Below are 22,714 nucleotides of genomic sequence, written 5' to 3'. Positions count from 1 at the left end.
AACTTGGTCTTTTCACTTTTTCTCATTTGCTCAAATTTGCCCTCAATTCTCTACATGAAAATGAAAGGCTTAATAGGTGTTAAAAATACAGATTGACGTTCAGATCATCAAGCTCAAACCTGAACAGATAAATTACAAAGCAGTAATTATACAGTCTCTCAAAGGAAAGAAATGTATTAGAAGATGACGATGAATACACCGACTAAAGAAGGGCAATCTCTTGCCATCAAAAAACTCAAGATCGTCCCTCCTGAACGTAATGTCGGTCGGTCGCTCTTTAAGGTGACTGTGTTTTCTTCCAGTTGGCCCACATCAACACCAAAGCCTGAGCAATTCTACTGTAAAGTCAGAATGACAATGCTACAGTATATAAATGTTTTCAAACATTAAATACCATGTTACAAGAAAATCCAAAACGTTTATTACTTTTTTTTCTTTGGAAAGCTCAGAACTCCTTAGAAGACTGTCATAGATACTGCAATTTTATTCAAAGCTTCTCTTAGGAAGGAAAAGCAAAGTAAATACCTTTTCTTTACTACCTTCCTCTCTGAATTACAATGCCTGTAGCTTCACTAATCAAGGGCTCTTGGGCTATATTAGTAACTACACACACAAAACCAGAGGTACCCATTACCGCAGGTGAAGTAACAGGGGAAAACAGCTCACTGAACAAAACAGCCCATCTCCTCTGAGGTTTGGCTTTCACAGACAAAACACAAAACCCCACAACTCACACACAAACTGAAACCATTTCTTCTATAGACTAAAACTCAACAATGAATTAGTAAATAATATAGTCATAAATTTAGCTCTTGTTCTGGAGAACAACTTCCTGAGTGAACAAATCACAAATACCTTACAGATTTGTAAAATGGTACCCTGTTTCCCTGAAAATAAGACATATCCCAAAAATAAGCCCTAGTATGATTTTTCAGGATTTTTGAGGATGTTTGAAATATAAGCCCTACTCCAAAAATGAGCCCTTGTTACAGTTCATTAAAAAAAGTCAATTTAAATAGTGTCCAGGCAGCTATACATGTAAAAAAGTAATAAGTTTTGGAACAAAAATAAGACCCTGTCTTATTTTCGGGGAAACAAGGTAGAGCCCACATAGAACGACAGCATTTTCACTACATCAAAACACTTTTTCCCTTTCTTTTCTCCTTCACTTTCCATTTTATTTCATTTACAAGGTCTCAAAGACTGCTAAACAGTACCAATGGCAATGAATGTGTATAGTTTAGATGATCTACAGCCAAAGTCCTAAATAAACTTTCTGGTGCAAAATACAGCTACAAATCGTCACCTAGTAGAAAGGCCAACCTGATCACCCATTCACATTAAGAGCAGTGTCTGTCCCAATCTGTTTGCTGAAACCACAAAAATTACTTGTCAGTATATAATCACATTTACTATTGAAGTGACTCTCTAATAAAGCCATCCTTAGAAACGGCAGAGGTGGGCATTTTCTTCTCTCACACAGCAGGTTTGTGCATCTTGATTCCTGCTTTATGGATGCACTCCACAAAACAAAACACTTTTCAGACGCAGAAAAAGGAAGGAAATCTTCTCCTGTACATTCCAAGACGAAAACAATTTTTTTTATCGTGAATATTAATTTAGCAATTTGGTTGTGCAATATAAAAACATGCCACACAATGACCACCTATTATACAGGTCCTCCAAACACTTGAGAAACAGAAAGCAGTAGAAGCTGAGTGGCACCACACAGACAAAAAGAAACAAATTAATACTCTGAAAGACCCTGGAAGATCAAATGTTAAGATAGCCCAAGACCTCAAAAAAAGAGAGATCCAGTAATGTTTAAGAATTATTTAGGGATACATATTGGAGAACATACACACATCTAAATGAGAATAATTCCTTGATGATGTTAAGAGAGTAGAAAGAGTAGCCACTGTCACTTCAGTATAGAAAAATCACTGGTCCTTCAAGTCAATGGAATTTTTTTGAAAATGATGTCTCAGAGTATATACACAGGCTACTGATTTTTACCAACCATCTTAGTTTGGTCTTTATAAGGGTCATCCAGCTATACACACCAAACAAGGTATACGCAAGACCTCAGAATCCGATACTGTTGATGCTTTCTTCTCTGCTCTCACGTTCACACGCTAAAACGTGATTCAAAAGGAGAGGACAGTACGCAGAGAGCATAGAGACTACATTTTCTGAAGAAAAAGCGTGGTCACTACTTGTCTCCATTAGCACATGTTTATGAGAAGGGTCCAACCAGGGTGCAATGTGGGGACCTGCAATGTAGCCCCAATTCTGCTGCCTCAGCAAACCTGGGTCCTCCCAGGAACTTGAGGTAAAGGAGGGCAGGAGGTAACACAATGCAAAAAGCACAGAACTTGGAAAAAAACATACTCTGTCTTCACTGCCTCAGAAGAAGAGACTTAATTAGCAGACTGCTTGAAGGATTTTATTCTATGGAAAAAATGAAACATCAAAAGAGCTGAGGGTTCAGACGCAAACTTTTAATGCTAAGAGAGCAAAAGACTCTGCCTCCATGGCTGGAACAGCGTGTAGGAAGAGCTACTGGCAACGATATGACGCACTTCAATAGGGCACGACAAAACTACCTTGGGAGCTAGTTTTTGGGCTTGCTCAAAGGCCAAACACTAATACATATTGAAATGTAAGTGGCTCAGAGAGGGGCAAAACCAAGGGTCCTTGAAGGTGACAGCTGAGTGAGGTAGTACCAAAGATACCAGCACCCACATTAAGTTACGCCAATCCTTTTACCTGTTCAAAACATAATATGTGACTAAAATAAAGGTCTGTTCTGCAATCTGTAAACGTCAAATTGGGCCTCTGAGCGCACACCGACACACACTGCATGGGGAGGAGGGAGAGAAGTACCTACTACAGAAAACTGCTAATACAATGAACAGGTTTATTCACTCAATGTGGACTAAAATCAGCACGATATCTTTACGCCTTCAGCGGCGCAACATTTCACTGCAACCATAACATCAGAAAAATCTGCTGAAAGGTAGGACACATCACAGTTTCCATTATGCGTTTGTTTCAAACTCTTGAAGTGGCAAATCCTTTAAAATAACCCACCCTAATAAATAATTGACATAAGACAACCTTTCAGCAGAATACCATACATGCAATCGCAAACTGAAAAAATGAGCTAACTTTTGCTGCCATCACCAGTGAGCGCTGGAGCTCCAAGCCATTGCAGCAAGCTGCAGGGTCTGCTTTCACTGCTGCTTTTCGCTTTTCACCTCAGATCAGACAAAGGGCCTGATGCAGACATCCGGCAGAGAATGTCTTTTATCAAGTGGTAAAAGAAGCGTTACTCTGTACCTCGGGTTCTCCAGAATATTTACCAATTTTCTTTGCTCGCAAGTCTTTTTGCTGCAGGTAACAAAAAAGCATGAAGTTTGTGGTTTTATTTTTTATTTTTTTATATTAGTCTGCTCTGCAGTTTCAGGTTTTTTTCCTTCCTAAGCACAAGTTCCTTTAACAATTATAACATGGTATTTTTAAGTCTGATTTTAGTTTCACAAAACAGGGACTTCAATTCCTTTAATCCTCCTTTCACTGGACATAGTTCATATGCATAAAGGTATGCAAAGGGCCAAATGTAATTTTAGGACTGTATAAATGTAGGAGTAGTTACATACTGTATAAATGGACTGCGTAAATGTAACTACTCCTACATCTATACAGTCCTAAATTTACATTTGGCCCTTTGAAGGCAACCGCGAGGGTGATGTGGACCCTGGTGAAAATGAGTTTGATACCCCTGATCTAAATGCAAATGGAAGAAATCTCTCTCCCATGTTTTGATCACTGTGCACATCTCCCATTTCTCTTTTCTCAGCACCTAGTGACAGTAATCCATGCAGTCAGGCTGATCTATTATACTGTGAAGATGGAAGAAACGCATTTGTTCCAGCTTTTGTTTCTGTTTGGGTTTTTTTGTTTGTTTGGTGGGTTGGTTTTTTCTGCTCAAACCACCAAAGACATCACACCTAAACAGAGTTTCCTCAGCTTCTCTCATTACCACAAAACCATGTTCCCCAATTTCACCACTGTTGAAGAATCGCCCCTGGTGCCACCCTGCTCCACAAACAAACATCCTGACTTGGAGCAACGCAACAAAAAAGCTGGATGAAGCACAGCAGCAGAAGTGCTTCTGCTCAACAAATTCAACCATGCAATAAGCTATTTTAACACACAAATTCTAGGAAACTGAGCAAGAATTTGTGCTGTATAGGAAAACTTCAACTACTTCCTCTCTGTAAAGATGACCTTAAGTCCCTGTATATCGACTGCTTAAAAGTGCCAATACGGACAACTTGCCTTCATCCAGCCCTTCAAGAGACATGGCAGACGTGCCACTACTGTCATGACAGTGTTTTCTGACAAGCTAGAAAGCTTCAAAGCAACATGGAGTGACACAGGAAAAATACTTGTATTTGTGTTGAATTTCTACAAGGGGATTTTACTGCTCATTTCAACTAGAAATGTTTGGCTAAATGAAATAATTTGTATAATTTCTTCTTCGAAATCATTATATATGATAAACAATTTGACAAGGAGCTACATACTACATAAAATTCTGAAGGTTAGTTGGTTATTTTTTTAAAATCAAATTCAATAAATGTCCGCTGCTCTTGAGTGAAGGAGTAGCATTTCTTACGGGTCTATGACAAGGAAGTCCAACAACATTGAGAACCTGAAGTTCTAAAGAGATTAAAATAACTTTTATCTGTCTTACAAGGCAGCTCTGTTTTCATTAACATGAGCTCTAGAAGGCTTAAGAGGCTGTGCTATACAACAGCATACTTATTATATAATGATACCATGTTTATTCTCATTTCCACAATTCTTTCATTCTGTAGTAAATTACACACACAACATGGTGTCCAGAAAATAGCAAAATTTAAAAAAAACTAATGAAGAACTAATAGAAATATTTTCAAACTAGTACTTCGTATTATTACTGAATTAACGTGTTTTCCGTGATCTTGCAGCTAATACGGCAAAGGCAGCTTGCTGATAAACACAAATTCATCAAGGAAAGAGCACAGAAGACTCAATTTATAGCTATGACTGTGCCAGAAATACTGTGTAGGCTTCTCACAATTACTCTTTAAAAAAAAACAATGCTGAGGAACTGGAAAAAGTACAGTTAAAACCCACAACGATTAGAGTCATGTAACTCTCACCAGTGAAAGACTTCAGTAGTAATCAAATTTCAGTACTCAAGGCAAGATTTAGAAGCGATTTGATGAATGTCAAAATACCACCATGTAGAATTAAATCTACTAGACATACCACATCAGAACTACTGAAATTGGGCCACTAAGATATTCAAAAATGAAAAAAAAAAAATCTTCCAAACAAAACCATTTTTTAAAAAAGAAAGATCACTAACCCACATACCGGAAGTTAAAGGTTGTTGGCTTGTTTGGAAAATGAGAATTCATGACCATGTTATGCAGAACTGTGATGGTAATAGTTTAAATTTTAGTTGAAATATTTGTATATAAAAAGAAAGTACATTAAACCTCTTAAGCAACAGTGTTTTCCAATGTTAAAGAAAACATTGCATTAAAAAAAATCCTTTATTCCGCATTTCTGCTTGTTACTAAGCAGTGACTGTCTAAAGAAAAAAGAGCTGACTTCCCTGGCAGTTTCCAGAAAGGCATGGTGAAGGTGGTATTAAGTAGCTCTCAAATGGGAAAACGTAAAGTTATAAATGTGAAAAAACCCTTTTCATATAAATAAATGAAAATAACTAGGGCAGAAGGGGGGAGGTGTAAAACTGCTCATGCCTGGAAATGACAGCATATACAGCACTCAATAACTGCTGCACACATCTACAGATTGACCCAGGTAGACACCGTGAAGGCTGAAAAACACAGGAAATACTCCTGGACACTAATAATGCTTCTGAAATAACATACAAGGCACAGTGATGCAAGTAAGGACTGGTTCCTGCACTTTACATCTCACTTGGCAACTCTTGCTTTCCACGTGAAAAATCTGGCACGCTGAGCAAATTCAAACTAAGAAGTTACTGAAAGATTTTGCTGACTTACAGAAGCTTAATAAAGAAGTCATTTGAAGAGTCTCTCATGCAACTTAAACATCTCTGTGGAATGTCATCGAGATTACTGTTATTTGCCATCATTGGCAATACTCATCTCTAGTGTTTCTACTGTTCCTACGCATTTTACGAACACATCTCCTGTGTTCTTGGTGTCTGATTTCTCTTTCAATATCTTTTAATAAACTGCCTTTCTTTTACTGGGCATCTGTTCAAAAACCCACACCAAGAGCCAACTGGAAATTTCTTCAAGGTTTCTTATGTGGGTGTTCACCAAAAGGAGGGAGACCAGACACCTTTAAGAAATCCCTATTGTGCAGTGCTGGTTGTGAAGCAAAAGCAGCAACATTCAGAAGATTGTGGATTGCCATGAAAACGTCACCCTGCTGCTGGGTCACCCACATCAGTCACCCACAGCACGCTCCTGCCTGGGGAGCTGTGCTATTGCCAGGAAAATGACTTGCAAAGGGATGGAAAAAATGCAGAAGTATTTTTTTTGGCTTACAAAAACAACCGACTTAATTATTTTTGCTTCCTTTAGATAAGGTTTTTCTGTTCGGTGCGACAAAGACGAGCCAGCGAGAGAGGAGAAGGGGAAACCCGTGGAGCCATGCTCAGAGGCAGCTCTGGGGGTGGTGCTGGCACAGATCAGTTCCATACAAACTGGTACGGGAATTCCTTCCCACCTCCTGCACATGGGAAGAATTAGATTACAGATAATTACAGTCTGGAAGATACATGCTGGAGGTCTCTTGCTTAGTAAGACTTCATCGAAATTTATTAAAAAATACCCTCTCCACAAAAGAAAAACTGTACAAGGAAACTATTTTAAACTTCATTTTAATGAATGAAGATGAATTTTTAATCACAGGCCTGGAAGCTAGCTTTTGCCTTAAGAATAGTAATAATTACCAGATTCATTCAATATGAGCAAACAGAAGACAGTAATTTAAAATGGCTAAATTGCCATTAACTTTTTACTCACGGTATCACTCAGTTAAGACAAAAAAGGGAATGAGAAGATGAATCAAATTATTCAAAATATTAAATAGGTGGCCTATACGCTACATTTCCATATGTAGCTATGTATCCATCAGCGTTCACTCAAGAAAGAGATTCAAGAACACAGCAGTAATGTATATCAAACAGAAAAATGATAAAAACAGACAGCCATTGACAGAAAAATTACAAGTCTTGAAATGTCTCCAAGTCACTTAAAGAAAGTTAAAAGTTTTGGAAAAATTCCCTGAGGACAGGACTAAAAGAAGACACAGTATAACGAAGTAAGCACTTTGAAGGGGAAAGACAAAGTGAATGGTGCAGACAAGGCCACTGTTTTGTAAAAATACATGGGATGATCCAAAAGTATCTCTTCAGAAATTACTGGGGATCATCTGAAATTTGAAGTGAGCCCTTTTTCAGTCCACAAGTTACTGATTTAATGAACATATGCTAAACAAGTGTTAAGCAGCATTTTAACGTGTACCTGACACATTTAAACGTGTTAAACATTTAACGTGTACGTGACACATTTAAAAGAGCTGGCTCTGAATGTTTTATTTGACAATATTCTTTGCTAAAAATGCTGACATAGAATGAAAGTTCCAGAAGTCTTGAGACACTGCTGAAAAGAGGCTGATGTTTTAGAACATCATGCTGCGTGTTCTACGTATCTCCATGCCCATTAACCTTCCACTAACCTCAAACCAACAACGGTAAAGCTGATGGGATTCTATTAATAAAGTATTCTAAGGCCTGAGATTTAATTAATGATGGTCAACAGAGCTCCAGGAAAATTAGTTTTCAGCATCAAACAGGCATGACTTCATTCTCTGATGAGATTAAAAGTTTTTCCGATAAAGAAAACTTTGTAAATATAGTAAACTTTAGTGGTATATTGGGCTTTTTATGTATGAGACTTCCATGTATTAACTGGTGCCATAAACTTTCATTAGAAGACAGACTACATGGATTAAGAACTATTTAGATGATGCATCTTAACAGTCAACTACCGGGACTATTAATTAAATAGTAATAGCTGTTATGGAGTCTGCCACAATTTGAACTATGGCGGGCCATTTTCATATTTATTGAATATCAGGAAGTAAGTATAAATCAGCCACTGGTAATGACTGTGGATAACCAGAAGAATGGCAGATAGCTACGGGCAATCACACAGACAACACACTCCATCATTTGTGCGATAACAATGCTTTTCAGATGAAATGTGTTGGAACACAGGGAAATGTAATTGATTAAGGAAGAGGCAGGGAAAAGTGCATCTCCATGGGAGCAACCATTTGCTGGAGCGTCACAAGTAAGAAAGATGGGTCCAGGTATGTCAGAGGGTCCCTCTCTTTGAATCCCTCTATATTTGTCACTGGAAGCACTGGAGAACCTGCTGTTTCTCTGATGACATCTCACAAGACTTATGGTTGATATTTGACAGATTGATTATTAAGAGACTTTTATTTCTAAAGGACACTATCCAATACTTTGGTAATAGCTTCAAGTTCAAACTTGGAATACTCATGACTGTCTGTGCTGGGTTAGAGGGTATTTTAATGTGAATTTTCTTGTGATCTTAGGAGAGGCATGTTTGATGAGACATTAGAAATATTTCTACAAAGAGAACTTAAGAACTTGTTTCACTGGGCGCAGCACAACTTTCAAAAGCTGTTTCACTAGATCAAGCAACAGCCTTGCAATTTGCAAGCCTTTGTTTAGAAAAAAAAAGGTGCATTCTTGATGGCTGCTCAGAACAAAGGATCCTTTAAGGAAGAACACATGCTCTCCTTGTTCTGAATGGGAAACTACTGTACAACAAGACAACCAAGGCTTAAAGACTACTGTTTAGTTGAGGACTCCAATCTGTGATTCTGTGACTCTGATTCAGGAAAGGTAAAAAGAAAATTGTACAGATACATGGTGCACAGCAGACACATAAGTTTCATTGTGCTAAGCAGTTCACAGCCCTTAAATTATTTTTTAAAAAAGCATACTCTTAAGCACCAACTTTTGGGGGGACATGTTATGAATATCTTGAGCCAATCTGTGGGTTAGGTATGGCTGAGGCAGTTTGTTACTGTCAGAGGATGTATGAGCATCAAAGGGCACGGGAGGTGCTCTGCACTCCAGGCTTAGCAGGTACGTGTGGTCACTGCAAAAGCAAAAGCCCGGCTGCACCACAAGTTATTTTCTGCTTCAGCTAAACAAACAATACAGAGAAAACTATTAGAAAAGGTTACAGGGGAATCGGTAGATAGTCGTAACGGTCCTTCAGAACTTAAAAACCCATGTGCATGCACGCAAAGGGCTGAGGTTTGGAAGATGCGACACAAGCGAAGGCTCAGCCATGAAACCAAGCTTTGTTCTCACACCGTTTTGTCGGTTGTCACCACAGTGAAGTGAAGCACCCGGCAGCACCCAGCTTTGTTAAGATCAAGGAGGTAAACACGCATATACGCTACGATATGTCTCTATTCCTTCACTTAAACACATTTCTGTTGAATATAAATAAAATGTGTTTGCTTACGTCAAGTAAATACTGTCCACATTTTACACAAACACTTGATATATTATCACAACAGAAACACAATCCTTTCATAAAGCAGCTTTTAGACAAAACATTATATATTTTAGACAACATTAAATCCAGATAAAAGGAGCTTAAAGTCACAGCTGGGATTTTGATTTTAACTAGTTAATTGATGTTGGAGATTATTCTTTATACAAATCTTTGAAAAGGCATAATCACATTTGCTGACACTGTAATGACTATTACAAGAGGATCTTTGCAAAGGCCTATGGTTTTATATATGACCATGGTAAATCTTGTGATAACCTTGTTCGCCTCTCACCCATCCTGTAGCTCTCAGTTTCTGCGTACTTTCTGACAGCTCAGCAATGGAGGACACAGTAACGAAGAAGTGACCAAGACACCTGAACTGTTAGATACAACACCAGCACAGGACACCTGCGATAAACCTACACAAGCTATTGCCATGTTATTTTTAAATGCAGCTTTTTGCTTTCTAAAAAAAAAAAAATCGAATCCCAAAATCTATTTTTTCTGTTGAAGATACAGTTATTTCTACAGCAAAATGCAACAGGCTACGTTTTCCTTATTTAAGACTTCACAAAGCACAGGCAAAAACCAAAACACAAGCAAAAAATAATCTAAAAACAGCCCTTTGTGCATATCAGTCTCTGTTTTATTCATCACACCCTGGCCTCTATATGTAAAATGATCACTTAGCATGATGTTTAACCTTTTCTAGCTATATGCAAAGCCCTTTATTTTTTAGTAATTTAATCAGTCATTAAAAGTCATTGCAAAAATAAAGAAAAAAAAATTCATTTCACCTGACTTCAAACACATTTTTCTAAAATACACCCAAAATTTTTCAAAGGTATGTTATTTTATAAGTATGATACACTGTTGTGAAGAATTTATGTGCAAGTAGAAAACAGAGTACATTACTAAGAACCTGGAAGCAGAAGGAACACCTCAGACCACAGCAGCCTAACCCCTGACATTGCACCCAGTCACATCACATAATCCCATTCATAACATGATTTAGCTTTGCTATGATAGCTATGCTGAACAATCCAGTTTACATCCTTCTGTTTCTCAGTAAGAAAACTTGGCATGTGAGGAGAGGATTCAGCAGTTGGTATCTCAAGGAAAACATAGTTCTTCAGCCACTGAATAAACACAACCTCTGACAAACTGGAACAAAAGTAACATCTTATTCTCTTGGGTGCGATGCAAGAAAACCTGTTAGATTTTTCCACATGATTCGCCCCCTTGCCTCTACTCTCTCATTCCCTCCATCACCCACCATGTCAACTCAAAATCAGGATTAAGAAAATTCAAACAAGTACATTAAAAAATATTTATATGCACATTACATTCCCAATCTGAAACACATGAAGTCTACTAAACTTCTTCAAAATATCAAAAGACTTACCCAATGTGTCTTTTAGATTCTTAACCAGAGAACCTTTCTTCAAGCTGTTTTTTCGTTCCACATAATTTGATGGCACGTATCCCGTTTTGTTGGCTGCGTTTCTTACCCTCCACCACGTCTTGGAATCATCTAGTAGCCAAAGACGCTCATTTTTCTTGATGTCAAGTTCTTGGTCCTGCTGTGCAGTGTAATCCCACTTTGCAATAACAATAACTTCTTCTGTCATCTTTCATGGAGTCTTTCTACAACAAAATATTAAAACATGTTCATCAGTAAATTATATCATGTAATTCTTAATTTTTTTGTGTGTTCTTCTGAAATTATCAAGAAAAGCATAGGGAAAAATGAGAAAGCCATACAGAGAAAAACTGCATAGGCTAGAACTCCTCTTTTAAAAATAAAGCCATATTGACCCCTCTTGCTTTTCTGCCATTAATAAGACAACACCTTGATAGTAAATTCTAGTTGTGATGTATAAGTTTGCTTCCTTTGAATATATACCAAACATTATTCAGATATATGTTAACAAAGGCTAATTTATAAAACTCACTTAGTTTTTGCATATAGCATCATAAAACTTGGCAATAAAAGTTCTGATCTGAGGAAAAAAAATAGCAGCATTCCAAAAATATATTTTCCTTCTGCCCTAGTTCCTCATACTAACATATTATTTATAAGTTTTCTGCATTTAAGCAAAGTTATCTGTCCTTTTTTTAGTAAGAAGTTAAAAATACTTCAAGAGGTAATGTAACCCAGCAGGGAAATTTGCCAACAAGAAGAGGATACAAACTTTAGTAAGCCTTTGTTCACCATGTTTTGTGGAAGTAGCACAGACTGCACTTTAGGAGAAGCCTTTGGACCTGCCTTTGCTCCAGGAAGATTCCAGTTCATCTCAGCCCTATGCTTGGCAGAAGTCAGCGGGGTAGAGAAGAGAACCCGCTGCACTTCCCTCCCTCATCTGTATTTCATTTCTTCCCTACCCTAAACCTACCTAGAGTTCTGTTAAGAACGAATGAGCTGTCTTTTTTTACTTACCTGTAACAAGAACTATCTTTTCCAAAGCCATTTGTCAGCTGCATAAAGGCAGCTGCATGCCTCCACCGTTTCCTACGCATCCTGGTAATTACCAGGAACAATGTGAGGTAACACAATAGCGTGCAAGGAAAAGTCCCATTCCAGTTTCAGTGACATTCAAACATATTATAACGCCAACCAAAACATGTTGATTTTGTCCTCTAAGTTCTTTGTAGAAATTTCTAAGAAGTTACTTAAAATTTTCTAATCACTGCTCGGGGTTTTTGGGGGAGGGAGGGAAGTAGGTGCTGATGGGAGAAAGTAGAAGGTGAGAATATATTTGAAAAATCAATGTAGCAGATTATTTTTTTAAAAAAAGTAAAAGCTGTAGGTTTCCTTTAAATTACAGATTAGTAGAAACAATTCCCAGAGTACTTCAAACTGTTAATGTCCAAGGATCTTTTTAACATTATTTCCCTCTGTTGCCTAGCTCTTAGCAGTCCACAACCCTATAAACTCTGATACCTAACATTTTATGTGAATGAAATGTAATTAAAGAAAGACCTCAAACCTCATTCAGAAATTCTGTTCAGCATGTAAGTTGTATCACCTGTATTCAGAAAGGCTTCCTTTTGCAGTCACTGAACATACACACACACACACACTTCTCCCTATAGCTACAGTACAAACTGTGAAAACTACATACTAGGCAGCCCAGCAGCTAACTCTTTCAAGGAAAAAGAAGTGTTTTCCTTATTTAAAGTTAACCTATAATCAGAAGACACAACAGTGGACTCTATTATAATTTAATAGTCTCCTCTTAGCATTTTTGTTTGCAGGAGAACATCATATAGGGCTGAACTATGGTTGCTAAACAGCAAAGCACCATTGTCACCCCTTATGGACACCAGGTATGACACTGACATGATGACCAAAGCAGGACATCATTTCTGAAAATCTGAAGCTGAAATCAATGGGCTGAAGTTCTTATTTTCCAATTCGAAAACAAAGAGGAATGTAAAACAATTAAAACATTTTTCAAGTGGGAGTCTTCATAGCTGAGAGCCCCAAGATGAATTCAAAACAGGTTTCGATGTTTCGAATAATTGAGAAGAAACACAACCCTTACAGTTCAAACAGGCTGTGACTTAGGCTGGTAAAATCACCGATTTTACAAGAAATAAGTCACTATACCCTTCAACTTTTTTTTTTTTCCCCCCCCTAAAATAATAATCCAGTCTGACACTGACAATGACATAGGAGAGCCTGAGCTTTGGACCCGCAGTCTCCAATAAACTGCCCTGGTTTCTGACTCATAAAACAGACAGACAGTCCACAGGTCAATAAGCTGATGTAGCCACAGGGAATCTGCAATCAAGCATGTTCTGGAGGCCACCACTGTCAATATAATCTCTCTCTCCAATTTAGATCAGTTTATTTTATCTCAGCAATTGTAAAATGGTCAATTTGTACTATTCCTGGAGATATGGAGAAGGTGAAGAAATAGGACATCACCAATGCAGTTGGCTGATGTTGCCACCACAGAGGCAGTCAAAATGCATCATATAATTTCAGCAAAACATTTGTCTATTTAGAGCTGTATGAACGTATACAAGCATGCGGAGTCTGTGCTGGTTTTTTAGGTGGTTGTTTTTTTTGGTTTATTTGTTTAGTTTTTTAACATGGGGAATTAGTACAAAAGCTCTTTAAACTACTTTTTTCTGGTTACATCATTAGGCTGGTTCTATCAAGGGCAATAAGGTTCTTCCTGTGACATTTGCAGAGCTAAGCTTTCTTTGTATGTGAATAAAGACACATTTGCTCCCCAGGAGGGGGGCTGTAGAATTAACAATTTTAAAATGTTTCTGCAAGACAGCTGTGTGCCAAACAAAAGATTAGAAGAATACAGCATAACTACATTTGGGAAAAACATAAGTAAAAAATAATACAGCCTTCCAAAGCATTTGAGTGCCCCATAAAAACTTGACATGCACTCAAAAAGTTAAATTTCTTTAGTATACTGCTTATCGACTGCACAACAAAAGATAACAGAGTCCCAATAGGTTCTGGTATTAACATGAGATTCCTTCACATCAAGAAAATAAAAATCCATTTCCATTACTGCTGAGAGTTTACAACCTTCCGGAATGTTCAAACAGCTCTAAAGTCCTAGCACTGAAACACAGTCTTGTCCTCATACCCGATACGATAACATCCCCCACTTTAAAAAGCACCAGTGAAAAGCTTTGAAATACCTATGCAAGGAACTCTAAATGAAATGCAACACAAGCCACTTCCCAGTACAAGATTGTTTCACTTTAAAAAGCATATAGATGGCCTTGGTTTTTAGCTTACTGTATCAAGTGATCATTTTCTTTACTTTTATGGCAACTCAACTTCCAACTGCAGTTTTTAAAAGAAAACCAACAACAACAAAATCCAAACAAAACGAAGACACCACACTAAATACGGAAACAAACAAAACTCCACAACCTAGACTTTCAAAAGGTAATTCTTATATTAACTATGTGGCCAGTCTACACTCCCAACCCCTTTCAGGCCTGCATTTCCTTCATTGCTAGCAATGGTAGTAAACTAATTTGTTTTACCAATATTGTATTTGCTGAAATGTTACAATTAATTAGTTTAGATTGAGCTCAAGTATTTTTAGCCACTCTGTTTCTTCTCTCCAATTTAGGCTTTGTTAGAAAAGGCAAGTTGTGTTCAGTGGCAGCTGCCCTACAGCAGAAGAACATGTAAAAATGTTCCAACATAAAAACCATGCTTGGGAAAGAGGGAAAAACTTAAAAATCTGCCAGGCTAGGAAGGTAGTGAACAAAAATCCAGCCAAGATAAAGCCATGAGAAGACTGTACTGAAAGCCTCCTCGGGCAGGTAAGGAACAGTAGCTAAGCCTAAGGCAGAACACAGGCAGACATCAGAGGAATATCTAGTACTGTAGCTCCTATATAGATTTTTATCAGAAGGAAGTACAGAAAGGAAAAGGTTACATCCAATAAACTATCAGTGATTCAAGAATTTAGCAATGACAGGAAAAAAAAATAAACAAACAACTAACTCTGCCATTTTGAACCAATGCTTAAAACTGAACTATGCAAGCAATATGTGAGATCATTGAAACTTAATGTTAGAGGAACTTCAGAGAATTTGCTCCCACAAAGTTGTAAATTTGCTAGTGATTTTTCATGTGAAATCACATGAAACATTTGCTTAGTTGATGATAAATATCAAACTATATATAACTGTTAGTGAGATCTCATTTTCTTTTACCAGGCCTAGATTTCCCCCTCGCCTCCCATGTAGGGCTAATGTGTTTTTCCCATAATGATAAATAAGAAAGGATCAAACCCAGCAGGCCCTCTGGACTGGAATCTTCTCCTATAGACTTGACACAAGTCAATGCTCCCACTAGTTTAATGCCCTGGCCGAATGGGCAGAAAAGCAGCATCTTTTCTCGCCTTCAGGAGGAAGCCTCAGGGTCACGTCAGGGATGTGGTTAGTTAGGACAGTGCAAACAGGAGGTATGGTTGAGCTTTGAAGATGCAGTGAGAAAAGAAGCAGTTGGTCTCTCTGTTCACAATATATTTTGCAAAAAAAGTAACTGAAAAATGACTGACAGTAATGCTTGAGATTTAATCCCTCACCAAGGGAACAAGTAAAAATTCTATTAATAGGAAGTGACAATTGACATAACAGACTGTTCTGGAATTGGATGTCCTCCTAAGACACTCTGAAAGAAAGGTATTAAATTGTTACAGAGGCTTTTACATGACACTGATGTGCATAAAACACATAATTGCTATGTGGTATTACATAAGACATAATTACTACACAATGTTTAGTTAATTGTCTTGGAAGAAGGAAAAGTTAACTGATGAGATATCACAGTTTCCTCTAAGATTTAAAGGCTAAAGAACTTTTCCTTCTCCTGCCCCCAAAACTCCGAAAATCGAAATGGGTTTAGACCCCCTGCAGCACATGTTGCTGATGGGCCAGCTGTCTGGTGTCCACTGGGTTAATCTTTCATAAGCTGTGGAAACAGGCAATATTTGGTCCTCTAAGGTAACACAGCTGTGAAAATAAAAAGAGGATTTCCTTTCCATCAAGGCTTCTTTCCTAGTAAGGAGATGTGCTTACTATATTCTGTAATTAATAAAATAACTTGCACTAGATAACTTAATCTGAAGTACGCTCTAAGTCTGAAGCTTTCTTATTTATGAAGATGAAGTCTCTGGTTAGCCTGCCCACTATTTCTGGAAGTTTCACAGAACGTTAGGGATTGGAAGGGAGCTTGAAAGATCATTTAGTCCAAACCCCCCAGCGGTGGGAGTCCCCTGGCTGGGGAAACTTTGTTTTCACTTAGAGGTGTTTTCTTTATTGCCTGTTTCACTTGGTTCTTGGGGATTAGTAAAGCACCAAACTCAAACACAGAACTCAGAAGGCAATAAAAAGAACAGAAATGTGAATTCAAATGAAAAACTAACAAGAATACATCTTTTGGACATACTTCTAGCTATTTCCAGTAGCAACATAGTATTTTTGACACTTTAAGTATGTATGTTTGAAAAAACAAAAAAAATATAATCTATTTCATGCAAAGGCCCAAGTTACCTAAACCAAGAAAAAAATGTTGCTACAAGAGTATCTCAAAATGCAAAGGTATAAAAAGAGAAAAGAAGTTGACCCGGAGTAGAGCAAATGGTAGACCTCTGTTAAAATCAGTAAAACCCTTCCCAAGCTTTGTTAGATGGGCTATTTGCTGATGCTCAGACAAATGGAGATAGAACACATAAAGGCTATCTCATCTTAACTGCTTCTGCTGTTTAACACTTCAATACTGCATATAATGTGTGTCAATCCACCCCAAGGGACACATTTCTTCAAAAAGAGGTCACTGCACCAAAAATTATTGTGAGAATACTCCCTCCTCTCTTAAAGAAAGTTAACTAAATAGCTGTTATTGACCAAACATTCATCATCTAGCTATGCAGTTCTGAGGTGTCAAACTGACATCTGAGCAGAAAAAAAACCCCACCTACTTGGGCTGCCTAAAATTGCTGACTGTTTTAACAGAAGCCTGACAATTAATTTGGGGTATTTTGCCATTAGGTCTCATTAGGATGCATTGACTACTGAACTAAAAGTGATAGCTGAGTAAATGCGAGTGATTATTATCCAATTTACTTTGATGTGCAAACTGAAGACACAGTCACAATCAATAGAAGCCGCTGTGGGTGCTTCAGGAGGGTCAGTTTTCCAAAGCTGAAAAGCAATGATGAGTGGAAGCTGTAAAGAATAAATGTGAACAAAGATGTAAATAAATGGATCCACCGGGAAGGAAGAATGTTTTACTACATTTCCCAACGTACTCTCACAATTTAACATTTATGAAAGAAGTATTACATGGTTAAAAGAATATCCTGTTTACAAAGTGAGGTAAAAAGCTCTAGAGGTTTTCTGTGTCATCTCTCTTTAGTCTTTTATTTGAAAAGGAAAAACTGATAGCAACAAGCTCAAGTCAGGAAATGCAAACTGAAGATTATCAAAAGAAGTGCAGTTCGTCTTATTGAGAACTATTAAAAGTTATTAAACTGCGTCTGGAATAAATTAAATATTAGCAATAGAATAAGTACAGAATTATACAGAACATTAAGTTTTCTGCACGTGATGCAATAAAAAGCATTTAATACGTATTTCTACACTATGGACTTAATTTACAGTGACAACCATTTTCTTCTCTGTCATTCTCTAGTGTATAAAAATAATAAGAAAAGTTAAACACTTTTAATCTTCAAATGCACCCCAAGATAGCAGAACCATCCACAAAGCTTCTACAGTTTCAGTGTCAACTCTGAAGGAAATTTGGAGCAATTCAGTAGTTCTGGAGAGTTACAGTTGTGCCGCTAATTTGAAAGCATAAACTGGACATCGTTGATAACACCACCAAGTAGTCCGAAGAACTATAATCCTAAAGAAAAAATAAAGAGACAAAGAACTCTTCCCCAAAAAACCCACACACCATCCAAGCAGATTATGGATGTGCAATTAGTACTTATTTAAAGGGTTCTAGGGAAGATAGGCATGAACAGACTATTTTCTTTTTTTGTGTATATTTTTCAGTCCATTTCAGCTCTTGATTTGGGTTTACCCAGCTGCCAGGGAGGCCCAGCCGCAGGGCTGACTTCAAAGGCCAGCTCCGCAGACACCAAGGGCCTTCCTGGCAGGTCCCGAGATTTCGTTCTTAGGTGCAAAAGTACTCTGTTTCCTTATGAGTCACTTAAGAAAAACAAAACAATAATTAAAGATAAAACTGTGAGGGTGATACAGCCCGGGGGAACAGTTAATCACAACAGAGATGCTGGGGCCTGTGCTGCAGGCAGCCATGCCCTGCCATGGCTTACTCCTATGGGCACCGCAAGTGGGGTTGGTTTTTAGATGACAGTTCTTGCTAAAATATAAGCAGGCAGGATGGGAGCAGAACTGATATAAAACCCACTGCATAGTATCTTCATCAATGACAGAGACATTGTGATCAAGCGCACCCTCAGCAAGTTCACGGATGACACCAAGCTGAGTGGTGCAGTTGACATGCCAGAGGGACAGGGTGCCATCCAGACTGACCTGGACAAGATCGAGAAGTGGGCCCATGTGAACCTCATGAGGTTCATGAAGGCAAGTGCAAGGTCCTGCACCTGGGTCGAGGGAACCCCTGGTATCAATACAGGCTGGGGGATGAGGGATTGAGAGCAGCTCTGCAGAAAAGAACTAGGGGGTACTGTGGGATGAAAAGCTGGACATGAGCCAGCAATGTGTGTTTACAGCTCAGAAGGCAAATTGTTTATTGGCCTGCATCAAAAGGAGTGTGGCCAGCAGGTCGAGGGAGGTGATTCTGCCCCTCTGCTCTGGTGAGACCCCACCTGGAGTTGTGTGTCCAGCTCTGGAGCCCTCAGTACAGGAAAGACATGGACCTGTTGGGGGGGGTCCAGAGGAGGCCACAAAAATGACCAGAGGGCTGGAACAGCTCTGCTGTGAGGACAGGCTGAGAGAGTTGGGGTTGTCCAACCTGCAGAAGAGAAGGTTCCAGGGAGACCTTATTGTGGCCTTTCAGTACTTAAAAGGTGCCTGTAAGAAAGATGGGGATGGACTTTTTAGCAGTGCCTGTTACGACAGGACAAGGGTAATAGTTTTAAACTAGAACAGGGGAGATGCAGGTTAGACATGAGGAAGATATTTTTTTTACACTGAGGGTGGTGAAACACTGGCCCAGGTTGCCCAGAGAGGTGGGAGATGCCCCATCCCTGGAGACATTCCAGGCTGGATGGGGCTCTGAGCAACCTGATCTAGTTACAGATGTCCCTGCTCATTGCAAGGGGGTTGGACTAGGTGACCTTTGAAAGTCCCTTCCAACCCAAACTATTCTGATATCTTCAAAAAGAGTGAAGGATCAGCCTGAATCAAGTAGTAATTTAGAATTGGACTAGCTAAGGCACTTCCCCTTGCTGCTAGCCAAGAGCCTGCCCCCACACAGCTCAAGCCCCCTTCCCCTCTCTGTCACCTGCCATTATTTCAGGGAACAACGCTGTGAGGTGTGGGGTTTTGTTTCTTCAACCGGATGCCTGACAGCCTCTAAGCAATGTTTGCCCCACAACATATCTGATATCCCAATCTCTAATACAACTGCAGCTACACTCCAGCACCTTGTGTCTTGTGTTACAGAACAACTGCAAACAGGAAACCTCAAGACTAGTTTAGTGGTAACGAATTTCTGCATAGCTATGATAGAGCACAATAGTTAAGCTTGTTTTTTTGTCTTATGAGTGGCTTAGAAGTCTTTTTAAAAGACATACAGAGAATACAGATTAGAAACACCCAGAAATACATCCTTCCTCCTAAGGAGTCTGTATAGCATTTTACATTCAACAAAAAACTCACTTTACATACATTTAATATAATAGCATATAAAAGCATGTTTGTAAACAAAATTCCCACTCAACTTTTTCATGAAGCCTATCACATGAACCAGTCTGCCCAGATGAAATAAGCAGGGACTGCCTCCACTAGTCTTTTAAAATATGAACTCGCCACTTAAAGAAAAGGAATAGTTCTAATTACAAAGCGTGCATCCCCTCAGCAAGACCTACCTATGTTTTGCGTGCAGCCCAGAGCCTTAGCAAACGACCATTTCTGACAGCTGCGGGTAACAACAAGGTCCTTTCAAGCTCCCCAAGCCCACTCCAGCAGCAAGGTGCAGCACCAGTGTTGACCAGGCAGGAGCAGCAGGGATGCCCTAGGAGGCAGAGACTGCCAAGGACAACAAACGCAGTGAGAGCATCTCCCCAGCTCATGTCTTTCCTCCTTTCTTGAGAGCTACAGTCACCTCACAGTAATGGCTGCCCATTATTCAGACTGATACAGCTTCATACTTTGAGGCATATGGTCTCACAAAAAGTTGAAGTTGCAAGAAAAGGACACTGCTGTCACAACAGTAAGGCGCTGGAAAATATTATTAGATGAGAAAAAAACTGCTAACATTTACTAATATTTGAGGAAGCAGCAGATAGATCCTCTAGCCTGCTACATCTCTAGTGCTACAAAGTCAGCCGGGCTGTTACATGGTAGGTTACTGCAGCACTAAAAGAATATAAACCTCAGTTCTGGTCTTCCATTAATTCATGCAATACCACCCTAATTTTATACAATGTTCACTCTGTTTCATGTTGTGACCTTCATACAAGCTAACCTTCCCTATATATATATATTTTTTTTTTATTTATTTTTTTTATTTTTTAAATTTCATTAGTAACACTGTTATGCCACAAAATTCTCTGGTCCGGGGCAGTTCAAAATACAAATGCTTAATCATTGTGACAGTCTTTAAAACACATAACACTAAGTACTATTTTTCTTATTTATGTGATAAGCACTCTGCTGTTTCGGGAGGCTAAATCTTTTAAAAATCATTTGATGTCTCACTTAAGAAGAAAAGAACATTTCTATACGATTTCTGGAATGGCATGCCTATTACAGGGTAGGCAGCATCCATTTTTAGCTTCTGACAGATGATTTAAATTTATAATTATATTTCAAAGGACAAAAAGCTGGTATTTTACAGGGACAAGCTGGTATTATATTAACATACATTATAATTTACCAGTACTAGTTAGGAGCCTTATAACTTACCTATGCTTAGAAGAGAATGAGTACAGAAATTAAGAGAGAAAACACTCTAATAGATCTACTGAGTATGGTCACCAACACACAGGGTAAAGGGCTTATAATAGTAATCTGGCTCAAGTCTGACTATCAAGAAATCAGGTAAGGACAACCTTAAGGGATTAAAAAAAAATTTGGCTTGCGGGGAGGTGGGGGATGATGACACCAAGGGGAGAGTATGTTTTAAGAAATTTGCATTTTTATTTCATTTGGAAAGCAGGACAAAGATTAACGTACAGTACTGGCACCCTTCTAGAGACCAGATAAACAACACTGAAAGAAGATTTTCGTAGTGCTTCATCCCGCCCAGATGATATTTATGGAAGAAGGTATTTCCCCATACCTTGAAGACCATACAAAATTGCATCTTTTCATGCCCTCACATGAGAAAATACAAGAAGTGTGAATTATTAAGTTATCATCACTGTTTTTAGTCTGTTGAAAGAGGAAGAAAAAAATAATGTCTGAATATAGAGTAATTCAAACCACAGAGAGCCACCAAGCATCCCTTCCTACCAACTCCTTCCTCCAGCCTTCACCCCCACAGGCTCATGCCGCCTGCCCTCAACCTCCAGCTCCAGCAGCAGGCAGGGCTCAGGCAGGGCTCAGGGCAGCAGCTGCAGGTTCACCCTCTGCCTTCCCCAGTAGCCTATGCAGATGCAACTACTGCAGATGACCCAATCTCCAGTGACTTTTTTCCACTATTAGGTGATAAAGCTGCTTCTTGCTTTATTTTGAAGGCATTGCCATCAAGAGCGATGGTTTTCTGCATTCTAGACAGCAGTGGTGAGACCCAGACGGTGCTGAGAGGACATCTTCAGCCCCTTCATTTGGCTGCAAACAGCATGAGACAAAACGAGGAGGTAGCTTTTCTGGCTTACGCCTCTTGGCTGCAGAGTAAACACAACAGAACACCAAACACTGCCTCATGTTTAGATAAATACAGTAAGAGGGTCAGAAATGAGCACTGGCTCACCTTTTCCTGAATTCCTTTAAAAGCAATTTCAGAAAAGCCAAGCAGCTAATAAACAACTCAACTACACTGAAGGAAACTTCTGGGAAGAGACCTCAGCTCACCTCTAAAACAACAGCAATGATTAATGGCCATGTCTCCATATTGGTTTATAGGTGTTTCTACTAAGTCAGAGAAAGGGATAAGCTTAATGGTTTCTGGTGTTGCTCTGGACTGTTATCTCTCCCTTCCTCCCAGCAGACAACATTTAAGCTTACCTATACATTTGGAAATAGATGAAAACAAAAAAACAATACCAAGATAGAAGAGAGGGGAAGGCCCAGGAAGAATACAATGTACATTAGGTGTCTAGACAAGACAAAATTACAAATCACTTTACACCTTCCAACCGCTCCACAGTCCCTTGCAAAAGGAGGTAGGAAGG

At 38.8% G+C, this 22,714-nt stretch overlaps 1 protein-coding gene across 1 annotated transcript in view; it reads right to left on the bottom strand.

The window, feature by feature from the left end:
* The window catches only part of NCK2 (NCK adaptor protein 2), an 86,814-nt gene that overhangs the window by 20,932 nt on the left and 43,168 nt on the right, over positions 1-22,714 (bottom strand). The window contains exon 2 of the mRNA XM_080355224.1: positions 11,071-11,312. Within this exon, the coding sequence (XP_080211350.1) occupies positions 11,071-11,296 (226 nt within the window). The 5' untranslated portion in view covers positions 11,297-11,312. The remainder of the gene's footprint in view (positions 1-11,070; positions 11,313-22,714) is intronic.

This window comes from Nesoenas mayeri, assembly GCF_963082525.1.
Source record: "Nesoenas mayeri genome assembly, chromosome: 1".
In the NCBI taxonomy this organism is placed as follows: Eukaryota; Metazoa; Chordata; class Aves; order Columbiformes; family Columbidae; genus Nesoenas; species Nesoenas mayeri.
Note: the sequence above shows the minus strand (reverse complement) of the source record. Positions and strands in the feature narration are given on the sequence as shown.